The sequence below is a fragment of the Talpa occidentalis genome, unplaced genomic scaffold (assembly GCF_014898055.3).
Source record: "Talpa occidentalis isolate TD23 unplaced genomic scaffold, MPIMG_talOcc4v2.1 talOcc4.8, whole genome shotgun sequence".
NCBI classification, from domain to species: Eukaryota; Metazoa; Chordata; class Mammalia; order Eulipotyphla; family Talpidae; genus Talpa; species Talpa occidentalis.
This window is the reverse complement of record NW_023605194.1, coordinates 849554-870894: the sequence shown is the minus strand read 5'-3', so window position 1 is coordinate 870894 and position 21341 is coordinate 849554. Positions and strand designations below refer to the sequence as shown.

Below are 21341 nucleotides of genomic sequence, written 5' to 3'. Positions count from 1 at the left end.
CGGCCTGCCGGGAAGGGCCAGGCGGGGCGCCTCGCGGTCCGGAGCCCCGAGCGCCGGGGGCCCCGCCCGTCACGCGCCAGGCGCGCCCGTCAGTCAAGGGCCGGGGGCGGGGCCGCGCCGCGAGGGCCGCCGGGCCCGAAGCCCCGCCCCGGGGCGGAGTCAGGGGCGGGGCCTGCCCGCGCAGCCGCCCTCCCGCCCGCCCGCCCCGCGCCGCGCTCGATTGCTCTGGCCTGGCGGCGGCAGCATGGCGGCGGGGGCGGCCGAGGCGGCGGCCGTGGCGGACGTGGGCTCGGCCCGGCAGTTCGAGGAGCTGCTGCGCCTCCGGGCCAAGTAAGCGGGCGGCGGCGGCGGCGGCGGCCTCGGGGGCGGCCTGGGGGGCGGGGCGCGCCCCCTCCTCCCGCCCGGCCCCGGCCCGGCCCGGCCCGGCCCGGCGGGGTGCGCCCTCGGGGCCCGCGCCCGCGCCCGGGGGGCTGCGGGGGCCGTGGCGTCGGGGGTCCGGGGTCTTGGGGCCCGGGGCTGGGGAAGGCTTCGGGGGGCGCCAGGCGCGGGGGGCCTGGGGGCCCGCGTGGGCCGGGCTGGTCTCCCCGGGCCGGGCCCGGCCTGCGCGGAGAGGCGGCCCCGGGGCTTCGGCGCGGCCGGGCCGCGGGGTTCGGTGGCCGGCTCGGAGGGAGAGCGGGCGCGAGGGCCCCCTTCTGCCGGGCCGCGCCTTGTGCGGGGACGGGCTTAAGGGGGTCCCCCCAGCTCGGGGGCCTCCGGGTTTGCCTGGAAACGGCGCGGGGAGAACAGGGCGGGGGCCCGGAGGCGGCGGGGCAGGACCGGCCCCCCGGCCCCGAGGGCCCGCCCGGACGGCGGCTCTGCCTTCAGGCCGCTCGGGCCGTCCCGGGGCGCCGCGCGGCGGGGGGCGGGGGGCGGGGGTCCTCTCCGCGCGGTCCCCACGCCGGCTCCTGGGCGGCGGCGCCGGACCCCGCGGCCTCTGGCCCCAGGGAAGCGCCTGGGAGCGTCAGTCGCCCTCGTGAGCGGGGTCGCCTGGACCCGCTCTCGGACACGCGCGGCTCAGCGCGGAGCGGCACGCGCGGGGCAGCTTCGCCGGGGCGTCCGGTCGGACGGGCCAGCCCTTCGCCGCTCCGTGCGCGGCTGGCGGCGCCCGCGGCGGGCGGCCGGGTCCGCCTCGTGCCGGGCAGCGCGCGGTGCTGGCTGGCGCCGGTGGCCGCGGTCCGCAGGGCCTCCGGGAGCAGCGCCGGGGCCGTGGTGACCGGGGCGGCCGCTCCCCGCGCGCCCTTGGTTCTGGTGAAGGGCCCGGCCCCGGCGGCAGCAGCGCGGAGCCTGTGGCCGCCGGCCCGGCTGGAGAGAGGCGGCTCCGGGCAGGTGGGCGCCCGCCCCGGCGTCCCGCGGCGCTGCCGCGTCTTCACCGCGCTCTCGTGTCTTTGTTTCGTCTTCCCAGGGTCACCCGGTGGCAGTTAAGGGAGGTTAGATCCCTCGTCAGTCTCGTCGGCGGTGATGGCGTTGGGGTGTGCTTTGTTCCTCTCTCGCATGTGTGGGTGTGCGCTGTCAGTTCGGAACTTCCTTTAGTTTTTAACAGCATATGGTCCCATCATGAGCCTTTCCCCTTGTCATTTTCTATTTGAAAATGGGGTCTTTAACGGCTTTACAATTTTTTGTCTCATGGCCATAAAGATTACCTTGTTGAACGAGGGGTTTTTCTGGTTATTTGCTCTGTAAAACGACGGAAGGACGCGCGCTACGTCTTTGTGTCTGGAATTACTTCCTTAGGGCAGAAAGTTAGATTTCTGGAAGGTTTGATTTCATTCTTACCCCTGGGATGTGAGGTGCTCATCCCACTCTAGCCTTGTTATCAAGGGGCGTTATGATTTTAAAAGTTCTTCCAGTTTTGCAAAAAGTGGTATCCCAGCTGTTTAGAAGTCGGAGACGGTGCCCGCACGCCCTGATGAGTGCACGCGTTTTCACGTTAGGGGCGGCGAGCCGGGTCTGATGCCGGTGGGTGCACACCCAGGCAGCTGCCGCCCGGGCCGCTCTGCTCCGTGGTCACTGAGTCTTTCCCCCAAGGGGCTCGCACGGCTCCTGCCAGCCGCATCTGGCCTCTGCCAGGGGTGTCTTCAGATTCCTCCGAGTCGCTAGGCCCAGCTGTAGTTGGCTCCTCGCCATGGCTCAGCAGCTCCGTCATCGTGGACAGGACGGCACACAGCGACCTGCCTTGTGTGAGTGTCCTGTGACCGCACAGTCTGCGCGGGGCAGCCCCTGGGCCCTGCCCGCGCTCCCTCGGGGACTGAGCCGCCCGGTGACGGGGCTGTGTGCCGCGCTCTCCCCAGTTTGTGGACATTGGATTGTTGGGGTATTATTTCTGAGTGTCCATTCTTTTGGGGTCTTGTTTTCCTTCTCCCCATCCCTTAGGCCCTGGCTGCTCTGCGGAGGCTCACACCCAGGTTTAGAGGGGCTGCAGTTGCCGCCTGGCCTGGACCCCAGCAGACCCAGCCTCAGCGCCTGCCCCCGTGGGACTTTTTGCTGCCCAGTTAGTTCTCCCTTTTCCTGCCCGCCCCCGCCCCTGTGGCTCCTCTGTGCAGCAAGCTTTTAACATGTTTTCTTCCTGACTTTTCCAGATTTTTGTGATTGGGGAATGTATTTTGAACCTAGAATTTTATAAAGCTGTAGGGTTTTTAGTAGGCTGTGAAGATAGACCTAGAGGGCTCTTTGCCAAGATAATTTACATGAAAATAGGTGGTAAGTAGACCCTGGGAGTCCTAAGAACTTACTCAGTAGTTTATTCTTCCCCTTTTCTGTCTGCTCATGTTACCAATTTTTAGAATTCTTTTGGTAACAGAGTGTGTCTCTGAAGCCCCCCCCCCCCCCCTCCCCGGGTCGGGTTACCTGCTGCTGTCTCAGGGCGCATCCCTGGGGCGTGGTACCCTGCGCAGACGCCTGAGAAGACAGGCTGGCAGGGCAGCGCCCTCTGGAGCCTGTTCTGGAGGCTGGTCAGCAGGGGGTGGCGGGAGGGTGCAGTCTGCGTGGGGGGTGCCAGCAGCATGTCTGCAGGTGCTTCTCACGCGTGTCCTGCTCCCCTGCAGAGATCCGGGCTCCCCTTTCCTAAGCGTGAAAGTGCTGTTGGTCCATGGGCGGGCCTTCACAGCCACCCCGTGTGCATTACCCTGGACTGAGAGTCCAGCCACGCTTGCGTCCCCGGGCGCTTCGCCAGTGGATTCCCAGCAGGGTGACCACAATTCAGGCAGCTTTTTAAGGGTTTGTTTTTTTTTTTTTTTGGTAATAGAACGTCGTCTGTGTTTCATTTATTTATTTATTTATTTATTTATTTATTTATTATGCAAGAACCGGGGTATAGGCCAGATGTGTGAGAGGGTGAGAGGATTCCCCAGAGACAGAGCAGGGAACAGAACAGGCGGATCCACTGAAACCCACTGCTGAGGGGAGCAGCAGGGAGACAGGAGAGGTCTGCCGCGCCATGTGGGATCCTCGCCGGCTGGCCGGGATCAAACCCGCACTGCAGAGGCTGTGGACAGCTCCACGGCACTGCGCTCAACGGCCTGCGCCACCAGGGGAGGCCCTGTGTTTCTTTCTTTTAAAGGTAACCGTTAAAAACTGCGTTTTGCTCATCCACAGATCCCTCCTCGTGGTCCATTTCTGGGCGCCATGGGCCCCGCAGTGCGCGCAGATGAACGACGTGATGGCAGAGCTCGTCAGAGAACACCCCCAGGTCTCGTTCGTGAAGGTACTCCCCAGCGGCTGTGCACCCTCGAGGCGGGGAGGAGTGGTCGGAGCCGCGCCTGTTTGCGGCTGGTGCTGGGAGTTGGAGTTTTAATGCAGTGGATTAGCCTCAAGATCCCAACGGGCTCGTGCGTCTCCCAAGCCGCGGCGTCGGAAAGGTGGCAGACTCCCTGCCCCATGTCGTGGGCTGGTGCTGGCAGGGCTCAGGACGGGTGCGAGGGCAGCACCAAGCACCAGCCAGACTGTTCACTGGCCGGCAGTGGTCGTGACCTCAGGGCGAATGACCAGGTGTGATGTGGAAAGTGACTCGGGGGCGTAGGGCGGCGAGGCCAGGGAACGGGCCCAGTGGCGTGGGGCTGGGCCAGCACACCGCAGAGAAGCTGTGCGGTTCTGGGCTGTTCGGGAGCAGGAGGACAGAGCCTGACAGCGTCTCTGCCATCTCCGGGTGGCCCCCGCTCCCCCTGGGCCGGCAGGTCCGGGGCTGTGCGGGCGGCAGCCGTGAGGCAGCTCACTGGCTCAGCCTGCGCCGCTCGGGACCCGGTGCTGTTCGAGGCACTGGACCCGTCATCCAGGCCTGTTTCTTTTTTTTTTTCCTTCCTTTTTTTTTTTTTTTAAAGATTTATTTATTTATGCATACAAGAGCTGGGGTACAGGCCAGAGATACGGGGGGTGAGAGGATTTACCAGAGACAGAGTGGGGAGCAGAACAGGCAGATGGACCGAAAACACTGCTGAGGGGAGCAGTGGGCGAGGCAGGAGAGGTCTGCTGCACCATGTGGGTAGCTCCCTGGCCATGTGGGTTGCTCCCAGGGTTGCTCCCTGGCTGGATCGAACCGGTGCAGCAGAGGCTGCGAATTGCTTCATAGTGCGGTGCTTAACCCCTTGCGCCACCAGGAAGGCCCCCAGGCCTGTTTCTTTTTTTTTCTTTTTTAAGATTTATTTATGCAAGCACTGGGTACAGTCAGAAGCGCGGGAGGGTGAGAGAATTCACCAGAGCCAGAGCGGGGAGCAGAGCAGGCAGAAGGACCGAAGTACACTGCTGAGGGGAGCAGTGGGCGGCAGGAGAGGTCTGCGCGCCATGTGGGACCCTCACCCTGCGGCCGGAGATCAAACCAGCGCTGCAGAGGCTGTGGGCAGCTTCGCAGCCTAGCGCTCAACCCCTGCGCCACCGGGGAGGCCCAGGCCTGTTTCTTAAAACCAGGGTCTGCGTTGGGAGGACAGGCCGCGGCGCGGCACATGGCAGAGAGGGTGTCTGCTTTGGGACCGTGCTGCTTGTTGTGTAGCCGCGGCAGCTCTGGCAGGTGGTGCTTGTGCAGGTAATGGCGTCCCGGCGCTGTGGAATCCACGCTGAGACTGGGTGTCCGGGCATCTTCTTCGTGGGTCAGTAATCAAACCGAAGAGATGCGCAGGAGCTTTGCTTTGCCCGGGCACTGCGCCCCTGCCGTCAGCCGCTCGTGCCAGTCACGAGTGTCCGGTGCTGCGTGCCGCAGCCAGAGCCAGCGCAGTAGAGCCGTGCGCCTTTTAAAGTTGAAGGACTCATTTAAAATTCCAGTGAATCGTGTTGTGTAACCTGAGAGTGGAGGCCTCCGGTGTCGGCATCAATAATGGAAGGGGCCAGCAAAGCCGCCGTGTCGCCCGTGGTTGGAGGTGACAGTCACGGCCGGCTGTGATTGAAGGCGGGCTCGGGGCGGGGGGTGGGGGGTGTCTCTGCAGTCACTGCAGGTTACTGCCCGCTGCCGAGCCTGGCGCTGGGATTTCGAGCGGCTCAAGGGCATAAGTGCCTGAGCCAGCTGCGTGGGAGCCCTGCCTGCCTGGGCCACCTGGACCCAAGCCTGCCACTCGGGGCTGGTGACTGGGCGGGCTCTGCAGTCCTTGCTCCCCGGGACCCCCGGGTGGGGCTTTTCCGTGGCCGTGAGGACACCCAGCCATCGCTTAGGGCTGGAAGGAGGCCCGAGGGCGCTGGAGCAGCAGTGAGCGCAGGTGCGTGAGTCCTGCGACCCCCCCCCCGCCCCCCGCGGCTGTTCACGGCTCTTCTTCAACACGAGGGTTCGGAGGCTTCTTTTCTAACCACCCCGTGTCTTTTAACTTGATTTTTTAGTCTTTTTTATGGCGGCAGAGCTCGGTGTCCTGTAAGGAGTGGAGTCCTCCACGTGTGACTCAAATGTCCAGGGCGCGGCTGGTGACGGAGACGCACGCTTCAGAGGCCGCCCGCTGGGGTCGACGGCGGTGAGGGCGCCTCAGGGCGCGGTCCCGGCTGTTCCGCCAAGGCTTCTGCGGTCCCGGCCCCAGTCCCGGGATGACCGGGCTCTCAGTGGCGTCCCCTCAGCCGCCCTGGCTGCCCAGCCCAAGGCTTGCGCTCCTCAAGGGCTTGTGGGAAAATCACTGAAACAGTCGCCCAAAATGTTATGGAAACCCTAGATTTATCCAGAATAAGACTAAATGGCTAATTAGCGTGTCACGGGCCTTCGCTTCTGGCGCGCCGTGCGGTCAGCTCGCCAGCACTTCGCCCTGACGGGGGTCGTGTGCCGCAGCCCGGCCTGCGCGGAGGTGGTGGGAGGAGGGAGCACGCGCTTCTGGGCGACGAGCCGGGGCCTGCGGCCGTGTTCAAGGTCCAGGCCTGTCCTCGGTGCCCTGGGAGCGGGCGTTGGTCACGTCAGGCACATCACGTTGGATTTCGTTGGTTCGTGCACATCGGAGTTAGCCCCCGTGGTCCCGGCGGCTCTGGGCTGCCAGTGGCGGTTTCCTCTGTCCCCGGGCCGGGCTGTCCCGCAGCGAAGAGTTTCACCCGGGCGTCATGGCACCCCCTTTCTTGTTGGTTCCCTTACAGTGTGCGGCGCCCGCCGCTCAGCCTCTTGGGCGCCGGCACCCTGATCTCTGCGGGTGCTGGTCGGCGCCTGGGGGAGCTTGGCGCGCTGCCTGCGTGCGGCGGGCCTTGTTTGTGTGGTGGCCGCTGCGCTTGCGTTTATGCCCATTGTGACTTCGTGCAGGACACAGAAGGGGTTAAATTTGCATTCTCTTACCCCTTCAAGATGGGATCTTTGTAGTTTTGATTTTTTTTTTTATTTCAAAGATTTATTTTTATTTATCTGTGCATACAAGAGCCGGGGTGCAGGCCAGAGGTGCGGGGGTGAGAGGACTCACCAGAGGCAGAGTGGGGAGCAGAGGAGGCAGATTGCCTGAAACACACTGCTGAGGAGAGCAGCGGGCGAGTCAGGAGAGGTCTGTTGCGCCCTGCGGGTAGCTTCTGGCCGGGAGGAACTCAGGCCGCAGTGGCTGCCGATAGCTTGATGGCGCTGAGACTTAACCCCCGCCCCACCGGGGAGCCCCTGACTTATATGTGCAGCCATCGGACAGGTACGGCTCACACCACTTAACTTCTGCACGGCTGGAGGCTCTTGCTGCCGCTTCTCCTGTGCAGTCTCCAGCAGGGCTGTGTGCCGCACCATGCCGCCGGCCCCAGGAAGCCCCGCAGCCAGCCACGGGCTGAGCACCTGGATTTCTGGAGTTAGCAGCAGCCAGCAAGCTCACCCAGCAGCTTGTGTGTGCTTTTGGGAAGGCTGACGATCTGCTCAGATAATCATGGTGGAACTGCTGATCGTAAACTGCCTGTTTTTCATCTACAATGTCCTGATCATTAAAAAATAGCACAGTTGGGCCTCCCTGGTGGCGCAAGTGGTTAAGCACCGCACTGTGAAGCTGTCCGCAGCCACTGCAGCATGAGTTCGATCCCTGGCCGGCCAGGGAGCAGCCCACACGGCGCAGCAGACCTCTCCTGTCTCCCCGCTGCTCCCCTCAGCAGTGGATTTCAGTGGCTCTGCCTGTTCTGCTCCCCGCTCTGTCTCTGGTGGGTCCTCTCACTCCCCACAACTCTGGCCTGCACCCCTGCTCTTGTGTGCTTAAATAAATCTTTAACAACAACAACAAAAAGGCACAGTTATCGTGGCTTATCGGTTGTAAACTAATAAAGTTTGGTGGCCAATTGTGGCAGCTGTCTTACGAAAATATCTGTTTTGAAATTCTTATTTGGCTGTTTGACAAAGAAGAAACCTTGATTTTGGAGGTTTCCTTGGGGTGTCTGTGACAGAGCAGAAAGAAGCCTCTTTCTGAGGCATAGCAGGAGGTCCCTCTTGTCAGGTCTGGTCCCGTCTCCTGCTTCTTGGGCCTCAGCACCACCCTGGCCTGAGGTGGGGCCTCCAGCGTCCTGTCGGGGTCCATCCTGGGCCTTGCATGCCTGCAGCCTGAGGCATAGGCCAAGTGGGGACGCCAGTCCCAGCAGAGAAGTCGGGAGGCTGCGGGAAGGCGACGGAGGGGACGGGGTAGCTTCTGGGAAGGGGCCCGGGCAGCAGCATCTGATCGAAGCGTGGGGTGGGGACCTGAAGGGCCTTCCCGGGGCAGCCGGCCAGCTGGACGTGAGGCCTCTGGGCTTCCTCTCGGAGGGGCCCCGGAAGACCTGGTGGTGGATTGGGGTCGGGGTCGGGGTAAGGGAAGGTCCTGAACCCGGATTGTCACCTTGATTTGAGGGGCGCGGTGGGCAGGGGGTGGACGCTGGCCTAGAGAGGACCTGGGGGCTCGGGGAGGGGAAGGGAGTGGAGTGGGGGCGAGGCAGCAGGCCCAGGCAGGTCCTGGCACCTGCCAGTGGTGAAGGGGCCCACCTGAGGGCTGGGCAGGGGTGCTCAGAGGGTGCCCGGCCCAGTCCGTGGGGGGCTGCGCCCTGCCGTGCCTGCCCCGCCCGCTCTGCCCTGCCCGGCCCTCACCACAGCCTGCCCACTGTGGTTGGCATCCGCCTGGGCTTCCCCCCAGGGGCTGCCTGAGGGGCACGGCTGGAAACCTGCAGGGATGAGAGAGGAGAGCAGCTTCTGAAGCCCTGGGGGTCCTGGCTTGGCTGCTGCTGGCCCTGCTCGGGCCGACGGCCTCCGCGCGGTTTCTGCTCAGCCGTCCCTCTGGGAGCCTGGGGATGCCAGAGGTGGGGTCCGCACCCAGCCGGCCCGGCCTCTCCGCGCCCCTCTGCTCCGTCTCCTGGGACACGCGTGAGGAAAAGGCACAGAAGCTGCCGAGCCCCGAGGAGCCGGGCTCCGCCAGGTGCCTCCGGGGCTGTGCCCAGCTCGGTTTTCCGTGTCCTCGGACGGTGGGCGCCGTTGTCGCGTCAGCACAGCCGAGCAGCTAGAAGCAGCGCTGGGAAGTAGTTCTGAAGCAAGAGAAGGAGGCGGTGAGGGGCCGGGGCGGCACGGGCCAGCGAGTGGGAGCCCTGGAGCCGGCAGAGAAGCGGGGAGCCCCCAGGACCCCACTCTGGGAGGAATACAGCGTGTGTGTGTGTTTAAGCATTTGCAGCAATGTAATTTATCAATACATTTCATTTCCTAGAGGTGTAGTGTGAATACAGATCTTGATTGGTTTTTAAAGTTTAGAGTAAATGGACACTCCCGTGAGGGGGAGAGACAGTCCTGGCTTCCTCACGGCCGTGCTTTGTGAAGCCCCACGGAAGCCCCGAGCGGTGGTTGTTCCTTGTTATTTGGAAATTGTCAACAAATAGGTCTGCGGTCCGGGAGTCCGGGGCCGCGTGAGTCGCGGGGGCTCCAGGAGACGGTCGCGCAGGAAGCGGGCACCCAGCCTGGCGCTTGCGTGGGGTGGCCCGAAGCGCCGCCTGGCGGGTCTGCTCGGAGCCCAGCGGCCTGGCAGGAGTTAAAAGCAAAATCTATCAGCCATCAATAGTTTATTGAAGAAATACTCCTTTTTGCTTCATAATTTGCGGAGGGCCGGAGCTGTCACTCGTGATGTAGTGCCTCTTGAAATTAGTCAATAGAGCAAACAGCAAGAATTGCTGTGGGCAGAAAATAAGCACTGTAATCATGACATAACTGGGGTCAGTGATTTATGGATTTCAATATCGTAGTAGCTGCATAGGATTGAAAATTTACTAGGTCACTAGTGCACCAAAAATTTTATTCACAGCCTCCGGGCATCCTTTGAAATGTGCAACAAAATAAAAACCTCTGAACCTGTTTTGACACTGCAGATGCAGGGACTCCAGCGGCCCAGTGAGCCTCATTTAAATGTAAATGTGCCCGGGCCAGCCGCTCCTGAGCAAGGCCGGCCTTCCTGGGTGAGGCGGGGAGCTGATTTGCGAACTGAAGGGCCTGTTTATAATCCAGTTTAAATTATCTTATTTTCAAGTTGGAAGCCGAAGCCGTCCCTGAGGTGTCTGAAAAATATGAGATCAGTTCTGTCCCCACCTTTCTGTTTTTCAAGGTAAGGAGGAAGAGGGCCACCCGCCCGCTGCCCAGCCCCGGGTGCCCGCCGGCCGGCCTCTCCCTGCTCTCCTTTGTGCCCATGCTGAGCCGCTCTGTGTACCCCGGAAACTGGCCCGCTGTTTGTGGGGGGTAGCCCCGCACCAGACCTGGGGGCCTCTAGTGCAGACCCCGGACACTGCCATGCTGGGCACTCGCCGTCCGGCCCCGAGCCCGTGCGTGGTGATATGGGACTGGCTCTGGCTTGGTGAACGCCCCGCCGGGAAGATCTGTGCTCCCTTGTCGTCCCCTGAATGCCTCATTTGTACTTAACAATAGGTTGATTCCCCCCCCCCCACCCCATCAGGGTGGGAAGGCCGGATCGTTCGAGTTTGACATGGGCGTTTTCCTGGTACGTGCCCGAGAAGGAAAAGGAGGACCTGCGCCTGCGCTCGGGCTGGAGGCCTTGCGGGACGCTGCTCAGTGCACTTTGTGTTTCATTTTTCACGCGGAGCATTGACCCCTTCAGATAGGCGGAGCTGTGGGTGTGCCCGTCCTGGGTGGGCAGGGAACTCTAAGCGCCTCTCTCACTGCAGAATTCGCAGAAGGTCGACCGCCTGGACGGCGCCCACGCGCCCGAGCTCACCAAGAAGGTGCAGCGGCACGCGAGCAGTGGTGCCCTCCCGGCAGGCGGCGCCCCACACCCCGAGGAGGACCTCAGCCTGCGCCTGAAGAAGCTGACACACGCCGCCCCCTGCATGCTGTTCATGAAGGGGACCCCCCAGGAGCCGCGTTGCGGTGAGGAGCTGGCGGGCGGGCGCGGCCAGCGGCCCCTGGCTTGGGAGAGGTGCCTTCCCTGGGCATGGCAGTGCTGAGCGAGGGTGGTAGGCGTGTGGGCAGGCGGGGCCGGGCTGGAGGCACTTAGAAACTACCCCCTGAAGATTTTTCTCTGACATGGAGGGACCCTCCCCAGGGGGGCCTCGCTCAGGGTCCCCTTGGGCGGAGGTGGGAGGGGCTCCAGCGGCCCCTGGCTCCCTGGGTGGCTGGCTGGCTGCTCAGATCACGTGGCTGTGAGCGGTGGGCCAGTCTTGGCGCGTGGGGGGCACGGCCTGGTGGTGTCTCTGCCCGGGCTGGCTGCCACCGCTCTTGGCTGGGCCTGTGCCCCACCGATGGCGGCCACCACCATCCACGCGCGTGCTCGAGAGGCTGTCCTTGGGGGAGCTGGTGAGCGCGGCCCTCTGTGTTGGGGGCCTGGTGTCTCTTTCCTGTGCCGCTTGGAGTGCCTGCAGGTGGGCGGCACTGGGGACCCACAGGAAGCAGGGCAACCCTCCCCCTAGACCCAGCCCTCGGGTTCTCTAACCTCTTTTGAATGGCAGCGGATGGACGCAGAAGACCCTGGTGCCGAAATGCCAGTCCTGGTCCCCAGCCTGTCTGAGCAGGGTGGGGCTGGAGCCGGCTGTGGAGCATCTTTTAATTACCTTTTATCAGTTTTTCAAGTAAGTCAGAATTACAGTAGAAAAGACCGGTTTCCTGCCAACCTTGTGCCTCTTGGACTCGGCGAGTGGCGTCTCCCGCGTGTTGGTGCTGGCTGAGGGGCCTTCGGGAGCCCCAGCAGCGGGTCAGCAGCAGAGTGAAGCTCTCGGACACCTCGGGGGAGTGGAAAATGCGGGGCCTTCTAGACAGGTGACGAAAGGCATAGCTGGGGGAATTAAAGGTTTTCAGATATGACCAACAGTTTTCACTCCGCTCACACACTTGAAGTTCTTGTAGCTACGTGCTTAGTAGCTTCCCTGTCCCGACGTGTCTCCATCACATGCCGTTGACAGGGTCTTGCTGGACGGTTGGTGCTCTTTGATAGAACGTCTGCATCAGGATTAATTGGAGGATTTTTTATTGTGATTGGCCTGCCTTTCATGACCTTGCCGATTCCGTCTTCTTCTTTTTTTCATTAAAGATGTATTTATTTATGCACACGAGAACTGGGGTGCAGGCCAGAGGTGCGGGGGTGAGAGGATTCACCAGAGACAGAGTGGGGAGCAGAACAGTCAGCTCTACTGAAATCCGCTGCTGAGGGGAGCAGCGGGGAGACAGGAGAGGTCAGCTGCGCCATTTGGGTCGCTCCCTGGCCGGGGATCGGACTCGCGCTGCAGCGGCTGGCCACAGCTTCTGAGTGCTGAGACTTAACCCTTGTGCCTCCAGGGAGGTGCCCTGTCCCCTTCTTGCGTGCCTGGCGGCACTCTGCCCTCTGGTTCTTAGAGCAGCATTGGCGATTCTGCCTCTCGGGGCCTGGTTAGTGGAAAACGTGCTTCTCTGTTGCATGCCAGGGCCCTCTGAAGGCCGTGGCCCCGGAGCGCCTGACCAGGCCCCTCGCGTGATGGCTGCCTGAGTGCCTCTGACAGCTGCCCCCTGGCCAGGGCCTGTGCGCCCCAGGATGCTGGCCCCCAGGGAGCCGCATACCACAGCGCCCCTTGCTCTCAGCTCACGGGAAGGTAGGCGTGAGCGGCGTTTCAGTGGCCGACAAGGCGCCCTTGAGAGCTGATTCAGGGTCCGCGCTGGCGCCTTGCCCGGATGTTTTGCGCCTCTTGCCTTCCTCTCCTCGACTTTGGGGCTCCACCTGCAGCCCGGACACCGCTGCATGAGCCTGATGTGGGCGAGGGGGTGTCCGTGCTCACAGGGTTAGGTTGGCCTCCTCGGCGCTCTCGTGACCGGGAAGGTTTGCCAGAAGCAGCGAGGTGACGGCTTTGTGAACAGATGTTAAATCCTTGAACACGCAGGTTAATTTGTTTGGGAGACCGCGTGACTATCTCAGTCGGCGTTCAGCAGAGCAAAAGGTGTTTGCACACGGTCCAGGTTGTCCCCGCAGCGGGAGTCGCGTAACGGCCTTCAGGTCAGCCCTCGGGGCGCCGCCGGGTCCGTGACGCGCCGGGGCCTCCCTCACATGTCCCGTCTCGCGTCCAAGTGGCTGCAGACAGGAATGGCGACGAGGTTGCTGAAAACTTGGCTTTTTTTCACTTAAATATTTTTATCGTATGCGTGCATTGTTCTTGTAAAGAATGCGCGTGTGAGCGTTGTGTTCCTGGAGCGAGGCTTTCTCGCCGTGTTACCCCTCAGCATGGCATTCCCGGTCTGCCGCGTCAGCCCTGAAACAGGAAGCTCTCCCCATCGGTCTTTCTAGGGTGCATGTCATTGGCCAAAGCGGAAACAAAGCTGCTGCGTGGCCGGTTGCATGGAGATGAGGGAGTGTATCGGCGACAGACCCGCCGCCAGCCTCTCGCTGTTGCCCGTCGCCTCCCAGATGGACGGAGAACACTCGGAGTCGGTGCTTCACTCGGGCCGTGCCCGGACCCCGCTCTCCCGCTGCGGGGCTGCAAGGCGCCCGCGCGCGGACAGCCGTGCTCGTCGCGTCTGGAGTCGCTCGGGGCTCGGGGCGGATCAGGCCCCGCGGTGACCGTGCCTTTGCTGACCGTCAGGCCAGGCTGCTCTCGCCCGCGTCGTGTCGTGGATTCCGTGACGTGGCTTTATTTAGAAATAGCTGGCGCGGCCCAGTCTTACAGAAGCCTGAAGCTGGAGGGTGGGTGTCCTCAGGGACCCGCACCGGCTCCAGCAGGGACCCCAGCCATGGAGCCGCCTCGGGGAGACGCGGCCTGTGGGAGGAGCGGCGTGTGCTGGTGAAACGGGCGGAGAGTGGCCTCTTCCCACCGAAACGGGCAGAGTAGGCCACGAGAGGCCACAGGGTCTCTGAGACCAGAGCGCCACCCAGAAGCCCCGAAAGGCCGAAAGCCAGAGGACAGGCCCTGTAAGAGGACCGTCTCTGTCGGGGGTCTCACCCGCACGCACGGTGGCGGGAGACCTCAGCCTCCGGAACCACCACCCCGGGGTTTCTTCACAACCGGGAATAACGAGCTCGCTGCGCCCACACGTGGCGGCTGCTCACCCGGCACCAGGCCGGGGCCGTGGGCTCCTCTCAGGCGACGTCAGAGCCAGGCCCGAGGCCCGTCTGTGACCAAGTCCTCCGGCGCCTCCCCTCCTTGGGGGCGGCTGCTGGACGCTGCTTCTCCCTTTCTTCAGAGGCTGGAACCGTCTTCTTTCCTCCAGGGGCCGGCGTCGTCTCTCCTCCTTCGGGGGGCCCGGGTTGTCTCCTTTTTCTGGGGGCTCCTTGGCTCCCTCCAGCGCTGGCTTAGCTCCTCTTTCACCCACACGTCTGGTTGGACCACTCAGCCCCAGTCACCTCACAGCTCGCGCCTGCCTGTCACCAAGGGCAATTATGAGCTCTGAGCGGCAACTGCCACCACCGACTTCTGGTGGGCAGCAGGGGCGAAAGGCCATCACTGTCCTGCCGGCTCCCGCCGCTGAGATGGCGGGTCCCCAGCACTGGGGCTTGGCGTTGTGCGCACGTGGCCGAGGGCGAGAAGCTGAGCCCGTGTTTTCTCTTCCCTGCCTGCAGGTTTCAGCAAGCAGATGGTGGAAATCCTTAACAAGCATAACATTCAGTTTAGCAGCTTTGACATCTTCTCCGACGAGGAAGTTCGTCAGGGCCTCAAAACCTACTCCAACTGGCCCACCTACCCCCAGCTCTACGTTTCAGGGGAGCTCATCGGAGGGCTCGATATCGTTAAGGTTAGAGTCGGGACGGCTGTGCCTTGTGACGAATTGCCACCTGGACGCGCTCTGGAGCACGGGGGTGGGGGTGCCGGAGGGCGCCCGCCTGTGAGCCCGGGCGCGGCCTGCGGAGGCGCTGGCAGAGGCCGGTGTGCGGCGACTGCGTCCGTCTGGGGAGTGTTTCCTCACGTGCGCGTCTGTTTATTTCAGGAGTTAGAAGCGTCTGAAGAACTAGATACAATTTGCCCCAAAGCTCCCAAATTAGAAGAAAGGTAAGTGTTTAAACGATGGACTACTCGAAACTTTTGAAAAATATTTTTCAACCCTTAGCTCTTACATTGCTCCTTCCACTCCTCGGGCTGCTGCGCGTGGCAGGGCCGTCCCTGCGGCGTTTGCTCGTGGGTGCCCTTCCCGTCACGCCTGCCGGGGGGTCTCTGCTCTCACGGGGCGGTGGTGAGCCCCCGTGGCAGCCTCGGTCCCGTCTGGAGCGCCGCAGCCGCCCCAGGTGCCGGGGTTCCTGCTGGGCCCGGCCCGGCATGCCATGCCCTTCGATCAAAGCCTCTTCTGCGGCCACTCCCCACGGCCTCCCGGTAACGGTGTCCTGGGTGAGCAGACGCGTGTGTGACATGTCGGGGTTCTGTTGCTTTTCCCAGACCTGACAGTTGACGGTTCAAGGAAATGTTGAACTCATAAAATGTCTGTGACTTGAAAGGTCTCAATCAGCTTCTAGAGATTTGATCTGATAGGAATTTGGACTTTGGCCTGTGGGGAGACTTCTGGGGTCTCAGCTGATGTGTCTGAGATTGCCAAGCTATGACAGGAGTGTGTTTTGAGGGGCAGCAGCCTGCCGGCCCTGGGCGCATAGGGCTTGAGTCTGTAGTGTGAAAACTTCCCTTGAGGTTTTCCTACCATTTAACATTTTGGAAGTTTTATCTAAAACTGTTCAGTCAGTCCATACCCCCCGATCTGTCCTTGGTTACCAGGGTAACCCTGAGAGGCAGCTGCAGGCATCAGGCTGACCTTGCGGGCATGAAAGACATGCCCCCTCCCTGCCTTTTTGGTGAGAAGGCGAAGCTGCTGTTCCCTGGTGCCTCCAAGGCCTCGCCTAGGCTCCCCGGGACTTCGCCTGTGCTCCCTGGGGCCTTGCCTGTGCTCTCTGCAGCGCGCCGGGGGCTCTGGAGGCTGTGTGGATGTTGGCACCTGCCTGCGGCCTCTCAGGGCCCTCAGCTATTCACATCCCGCCCCTTCGAGCCTGGGGCTCGGCCTCAGCCTCTTTCCAGGGCGCTTGTGTGTCTCCGCTGTGGTCTGGCTGGACTCAGGCGGATGCACAGACAAGCCAGGGCGTCCTCAGGGATGGCCTCAGGGGCCCTGGTTAGCGGGGTGCGGAGCTGAGTTTCTGGACACAGCAGCGTCTGGGGGTCAGCTGGTCAGAGGCCCTGTCGTGGCTCGCTGGGTCACGAGGTGAGTGGCAGCAGCACCACGGTCTTGCTTCTTGCTCTCATTCTGAGAAGTGGCGATTGGCGCCCCCCTGGAGGGACACACACAGGGACGCACGCTGACCCCAGGCGAGCCTCTGCGCGGACAGTTATGTGGACAATGATGTGTGACAGAGGGTGGAGCCGTGAGTGGACAGTTGAGGTGGGAGTGTGGGACAGTTCAGCAGCTGGTGGTAGCGGTGCCCACCCTCCAGGGGGCCCGCGGGTGCTGCGCCCCGTGTCAGGAAGGGGGTGCAGTGTGCCCGCTGCCTTCCAGCGGCTGGGACGGCTCCCCAATGGCCCTCGCGGAGCCCGCGTGGCTGCGGCAGCCATCACCGTCGTCCTGGTACTGCGAGCGGATGGGCTTAGGTGCAGCTTGCAGGCGCCTGCGTTGCCAGGAGGCCTGTCACGTTTGGCGGCGGCTTAGGGGCTTGAGGGGGGCACGTGGCTAAGGAGGCGGCGGCGCCTGCCCGCTGGCCCCAGCCCTCCGGGGAGCGGAAGAGGCTCTTCATGGCCGAGCTGAGCCACTTTGTGTCTGTTTTCTCCCTCTAGGCTTAAAGTCCTCACAAACAAAGCTGCTGTGATGCTCTTCATGAAGGGGAACAAGCAGGTAAAGGGCTCACGGGAGGTTTTCTTGGCAGTTTCTCTGGAGGCGCGTGTGCCGGGGCCTCTCTGCCTTCCCGCTGCAGCGGGTGGAGCCGCGGGGGGGCCTGGGTGCGCCGGGCCCGGGGCCTGGGCTCAGGCTGCGCTTGCCTCACTCATTCAGCCGTGGCCCCGGGGGGCGCCTTCCTGCCGCAGACCTGCGGCTCGACCGAGGGCGGGCGGCTGTGCGCCGCGGGTTGGCCGCTGCAGGCCGCCCCAGGGCCTGGGGACGGGGGCTCCCGGGCGCTCTTTTGAGGAAGCACCTAATTGATGGTGCCGTCGTTCTGGGTGTGCAGTTTGAGGGGCCGCGCCCAGCTGAGCGCGCCCTCCGTGTGGTGCAGGCGCCGTCTCCACAGCCCGCCTGCGCCCGATCAGCCCGCACTGGCTGGGGGGGGGCCGGCAGGGCCCGGCTGTGTCAGGGAGACCCGTGCTCTGAGCAGAGGCCGGGGCCGGGGTCTCTGGTGAACTGTCGGGCCGGCCCCTCGGGGCTGCTCTGTGCTCCCGGTCCCTTCCAGGGGAGGATGCATGGCCGGGGAGGCTCACGTCCGGCCCCGGGGTGTGGCTGTCGGCGCCTGTGGGCTCCCCGTGTGCTTTGCTGCCCCTGTCACAGTGGCCCCGCGGGTGACGCGGCGTCGGTGTGTCCTCCTTGGTGACCAGTCAGAGCATGACTTTCAAAGGCATCCCTCTGGAAGCCGAGGACTGTTGTCCCGAGTTCTGATGACAGCCGTATTAACGCTGTGAGGCCTCTTGGCGCCAGGTCCTTTCTGCGGGATGGCTGGGCTTTGGGGTCCTGTGGCATGAAAAATGCCAAGATTCTGTCACCTCAGAGCTTGACGCTCTGTGATCGGGAAAGTAGATGTGGAAACGGGGAGGAGCCCAGCGGGAGCAGGGCCCGGGGCAGGAGGTTGAGCACGTCCGTGGGCGGAGGGCCCGGCCACGCGGGGGTGACTTGGAGGAACAGGATCACGGGCCGTGCCTGGAGCCTCTGCGAGGGGCAGTCCATGGAGGCGCAGGAACGGCTTGGCGGCCCGTGACGCTTCACCCGCCATGCGCCCCGCGTGAAGGGGCACGTTGCCCAGGTGAGGGCATTGCCCTGGGGTGCTGCCGGCCCACACCCCCGCGTGGAGGAGCAGGAGCGCTGGCGCAGCTGACAGGGCTCTGCTTTTTCTTTTTAAACTTAGGAAGCGAAGTGCGGATTCAGCAGGCAAATCCTGGAAATCCTGAATAGTACCGGGTACGCAAATCTCGTTTTCAAATGCAGGTGTAAGCCATCTCCCCGGAGTAGGAGAAACGCCCCCGCTGTGCGGCGTCCCCCCCGATTGCCCCCCGGGCGCTGGGGCAGAGCCTCGCAGGGTTTCCTGGCTGGGGTAACGTGAGGGGCCCTGGGGCGGCCGTGGATGTGCTGTGGCTCCGTCCCGAGGTGGCGGCGGCCTGGCTGGTCAAGTGCTGGGGACATTGGGGTGCAGGCCTTCGCTTTTCTTCTGGCAGGGGCCGTGGGCGGAGCTCAGCTCAGGTGCCTCCTCGCGCTGTCCCCAGCTCCACAGGGCGCTTTCCCAGAAACAAAATAGTTTTCTATTTAAAACACCAGGTAGGCCCCCCCCGGTGGCACAGCGGGTTGAGTGCAGTGCTGTGAAGCTGTCCGCAGCCTCCGCCGCACTGGTTCGATCCCTGGCCGGCCAGGGAGCTACCCACATGGCGCGGCAGACCTCTCCTGTCTCCCCGCTGCTCCCCTCAGCAGTGTGTTTCAGTCAGTCTGCCAGTTCTGTTCCCCGCTCTGTCTCTGGTGGATCCTCTCACCCCCCGCCCCTCTGGCGTGTACCCCAGCTCTTGTATAAATAAAATAAATCTTTAAAAATAAAACACCAGGTAGCTCTTCAACACTTGAGACTGAATTTCTCGTTAAATGTTTCTCCCTACTGCAGTGTCGAGTATGAGACCTTCGACATCCTGGAGGACGAGGAAGTAAGTGCTCTGAGTTGTCCCCACTCTCGGTCCGTGTCGCCCGGGCCCGCCGGGCAGCTCACTCAGGGCCGCGCTGTCCCCACAGGTCCGGCAGGGTCTGAAAGTCTATGCCAACTGGCCCACCTACCCGCAGCTGTATGCCCGAGGGGAGCTCATCGGAGGGCTGGACATCGTCAAGGTGAGATCAGGGTTCGCCTGGGGCCCGGGCGTGGCTCCACACTGGACAGAAACTCGGGCTGGGCCTTTTACTCCTGGTCTCAGGCTGGGCCCTCCTGACCCGGGCGGCCCTCGCCCTGCGCGGCTCCTGGGCCCTCCCACCGCCCAGCTGGCACCCTCACCTCGCACCTGAATCGGCACAGTTGCCTTCCCAGGGGGGTCGCTGTGGTGGGGGAAAGGGACGGGGGTGGGCAGCATCGCTCCCTCCTGTCACCTCGAGAACTAAAGCCTTTAACGCACTTCGTGAGGCCCTTCAGCCCCACAGCGCCTGGCAGCGTCCCCAGGCTGCCCCCACCCCGCCCTCCGGCCTCAGGCCCGCTGATCTCGGGGACACCGCCCCTCGCCCAGCCCTGGGTGAGCCTCAGCGGGCTGTCTCGGTGCCGGAGGACGCACGTGCAGCACATCACTCGTGGCGCCCCAGGGTCGGTCCGCTCTTGCTGTTCTGCAGGGTGTGGTCTGTGGGTGCGGTCTCCGCCTGGCACCTCGGGCCTTCCCTTGGGGGGCTCACAGCCGTGCAGCCACCGCCACGGGGCCCGTCACGGGCCTCATGCAGTTCTGAGGCTGAGCTGCGCCAGCCATTTCTCAGCACGTGACAGGTGTCGTGTGGCTTCACGCCCACCCGCTGAGCTCATGCACGTCTGGGAACCTGCGGTGCTGTCCGCATTTTCCTTGAGAAGCACCGGAGAGCAGCTCTCCCCGGCCACTGCAGTCTGTGTCCTCAGGCCTGGGGCGGGCGCTGGCCGCCCTGGGGGCTGCGAGGGCTGCTCTCTCCAGGCTGAGTCTTGTGTCCCAGGAACAGCCGCTGCTGAGAGGCACGTGCCAGGGGCCCCCGAGAAGCCCGGGCCCTGGCGGCAGGTGCTTGGGGTGCGGTGCCACTTGCTTGTGCACACAGCCGGCCCCCACCGCAGGCGACGGAGCCCCGGTGTCCCTGGAGACCTCCTCAGGTCGCCTCAGCAGCCCGAGGGCAGCCTTGGTGGGGAGAGGGTCTGCTGAGCTGCTGGCCTCTCGCCGCCCGGGGCGCCCGCCTGCTGCCTGCCCTCTGCCCTGGAGAGTCATGAGGAGAGCGAGTGGGCTGGGGGCTTGCTTGCCCTTCGTGCGACTTAGGGGACCTGGAATGTGGCTTCCTGTTAAGTCGGCCCAGGCCGGGGCCTACGCAGCTCTCGGGCCCGGGCGCTGACTCAAAGCCGTGTGGGCCAGCCGTCCAAGTCCCTTCCTGCCGCGCCTGTGTAAACCGATGCTGGCTCTGAGCCTTCGGGGGTGAGTGGGGCCTGGACACCACGCCCGCTCCTCCGCGCCCCCTGGGCCTGGCTGGCTGCCTGCCGGAGGCTGCTGTCTGCGCGGGAGGCCCTTGTTCTGTGCCCCTTGCTCCCCCTGGGCCGAGCAGCCGGGGCGCGAGAGCACTTCCCCTGGTCAGCTGCTCGCCTGGCCTGGGCGGCCGGGGGGGCCCAGCGAGGCTGCCATGGCTCTGGCGCTGGGGCCGGGCCGCCCAAGCGCGCTCACGGTTTGCTTATGCGCGTTGCTTTTTTCTTTTTCTTATTAGGAACTGAAAGAAAATGGCGAATTGCTGCCCATTCTGAGAGGAGAGAATTAGTGAATGCCAGACAGGCGCCCGCGAAGGCAGGACGCCGCGGCCGGTCACACTCCGTCCTCAAGGCGCGGGTGGGCGTGCTCGGGGCAGCCAGGCTCCGTGTGTCTCACCGGTTCCTGCCCCGTGGGTGTGTTTCCCACCAGACATGGGAGGCAATAAACCACTTCGGAGTCGGCCACGCGTGGTGGTGCAAAGCGTGTCTCTCTGCGCCAGTCAGATGTGCGGGCCCCGGCCTGCGGGCCCTGCGATGCGCTCGCGGCTCTTCGGCGCACTGGCCGCTGGCTGGCGCGGTGAGGAGCCCCCAGGAGCCGCTGTTGTCCCACAGCACTCAGCGGGCAGGCGCCGGGTTCCCTCACTGGCCAGGGAGCACGTCACTGCGCCCGAGAGTCCAGCTGATGGTCTCCGGGCACCGCGCCTGGCCCTGGGGAGCCGGCGGTGATGGGGCCACCTGCTGGCTCAGACTGCCTCGGCCGCTGCCATCGGGTGCCACCGGGACGCTCGCCCGGGAGGTGGCGGTGTGGTGCTGACGGGGAGCTGGGAGGCCTTGGCCGGGGCTGCTCTCGACAGCCCTCAGCGAGGGTCCCCCCACTGGCTCGGCCTCAGCCGTGGCCTCGCCGCCTCCTGGGGGGCTGGTCGCCTGGGAGATGGCGCTCGCACGCGCGTCCCCCCACCTCCTCTCCCCGTTTCAGACGTGACTCCCCAGAGAGAACCTGTACGGCAGGGCGTGGAGTCCTGCGAGCCGCTGGCCTGGGGCGCCCCCTCACGGGGCTGTGGCCTTGCTCCTGCCCGCGGCGTGTAGCGGCTCCCGGTCTGGCTTCCTGGGCCTATTTCGGGGGTGTAGTGGGTGATTCTTGAACCCCTCTGAAGCTCAGGCTCCATGGGCAGGGCCAGCTCAGGTTTT

General features: G+C 63.9%; 1 protein-coding gene across 1 annotated transcript; it reads left to right on the top strand.

The window, feature by feature from the left end:
- Positions 1 to 244: 244 nt before the first annotated feature.
- GLRX3 (glutaredoxin 3) lies at positions 245 to 20649 on the top strand. The gene is made up of 11 exons (XM_037496359.2): positions 245 to 330; positions 3631 to 3739; positions 9906 to 9980; positions 10555 to 10756; positions 14403 to 14575; positions 14768 to 14829; positions 16585 to 16642; positions 17856 to 17908; positions 18597 to 18636; positions 18722 to 18814; positions 20393 to 20649. Exons 1-11 carry the CDS (start codon positions 245 to 247, stop codon positions 20441 to 20443), a joined length of 1002 nt encoding a protein of 333 aa, XP_037352256.1. The 3' UTR covers positions 20444 to 20649.
- The last annotated feature ends 692 nt before the right edge of the window (positions 20650 to 21341 follow it).

Coding starts and splice junctions, on each gene's coding strand:
- GLRX3 (XM_037496359.2), top strand. CDS start 245: ATGGCGGCGGGGGCGGCCGAGGCGGCGGCCGTGGCGGACGTGGGCTCG. Junction 3,740..9,905: donor CCCAGGTCTCGTTCGTGAAG/GTACTCCCCAGC, acceptor CTTATTTTCAAG/TTGGAAGCCGAAGCCGTCCC. Junction 14,576..14,767: donor GAGGGCTCGATATCGTTAAG/GTTAGAGTCGGG, acceptor TGTTTATTTCAG/GAGTTAGAAGCGTCTGAAGA.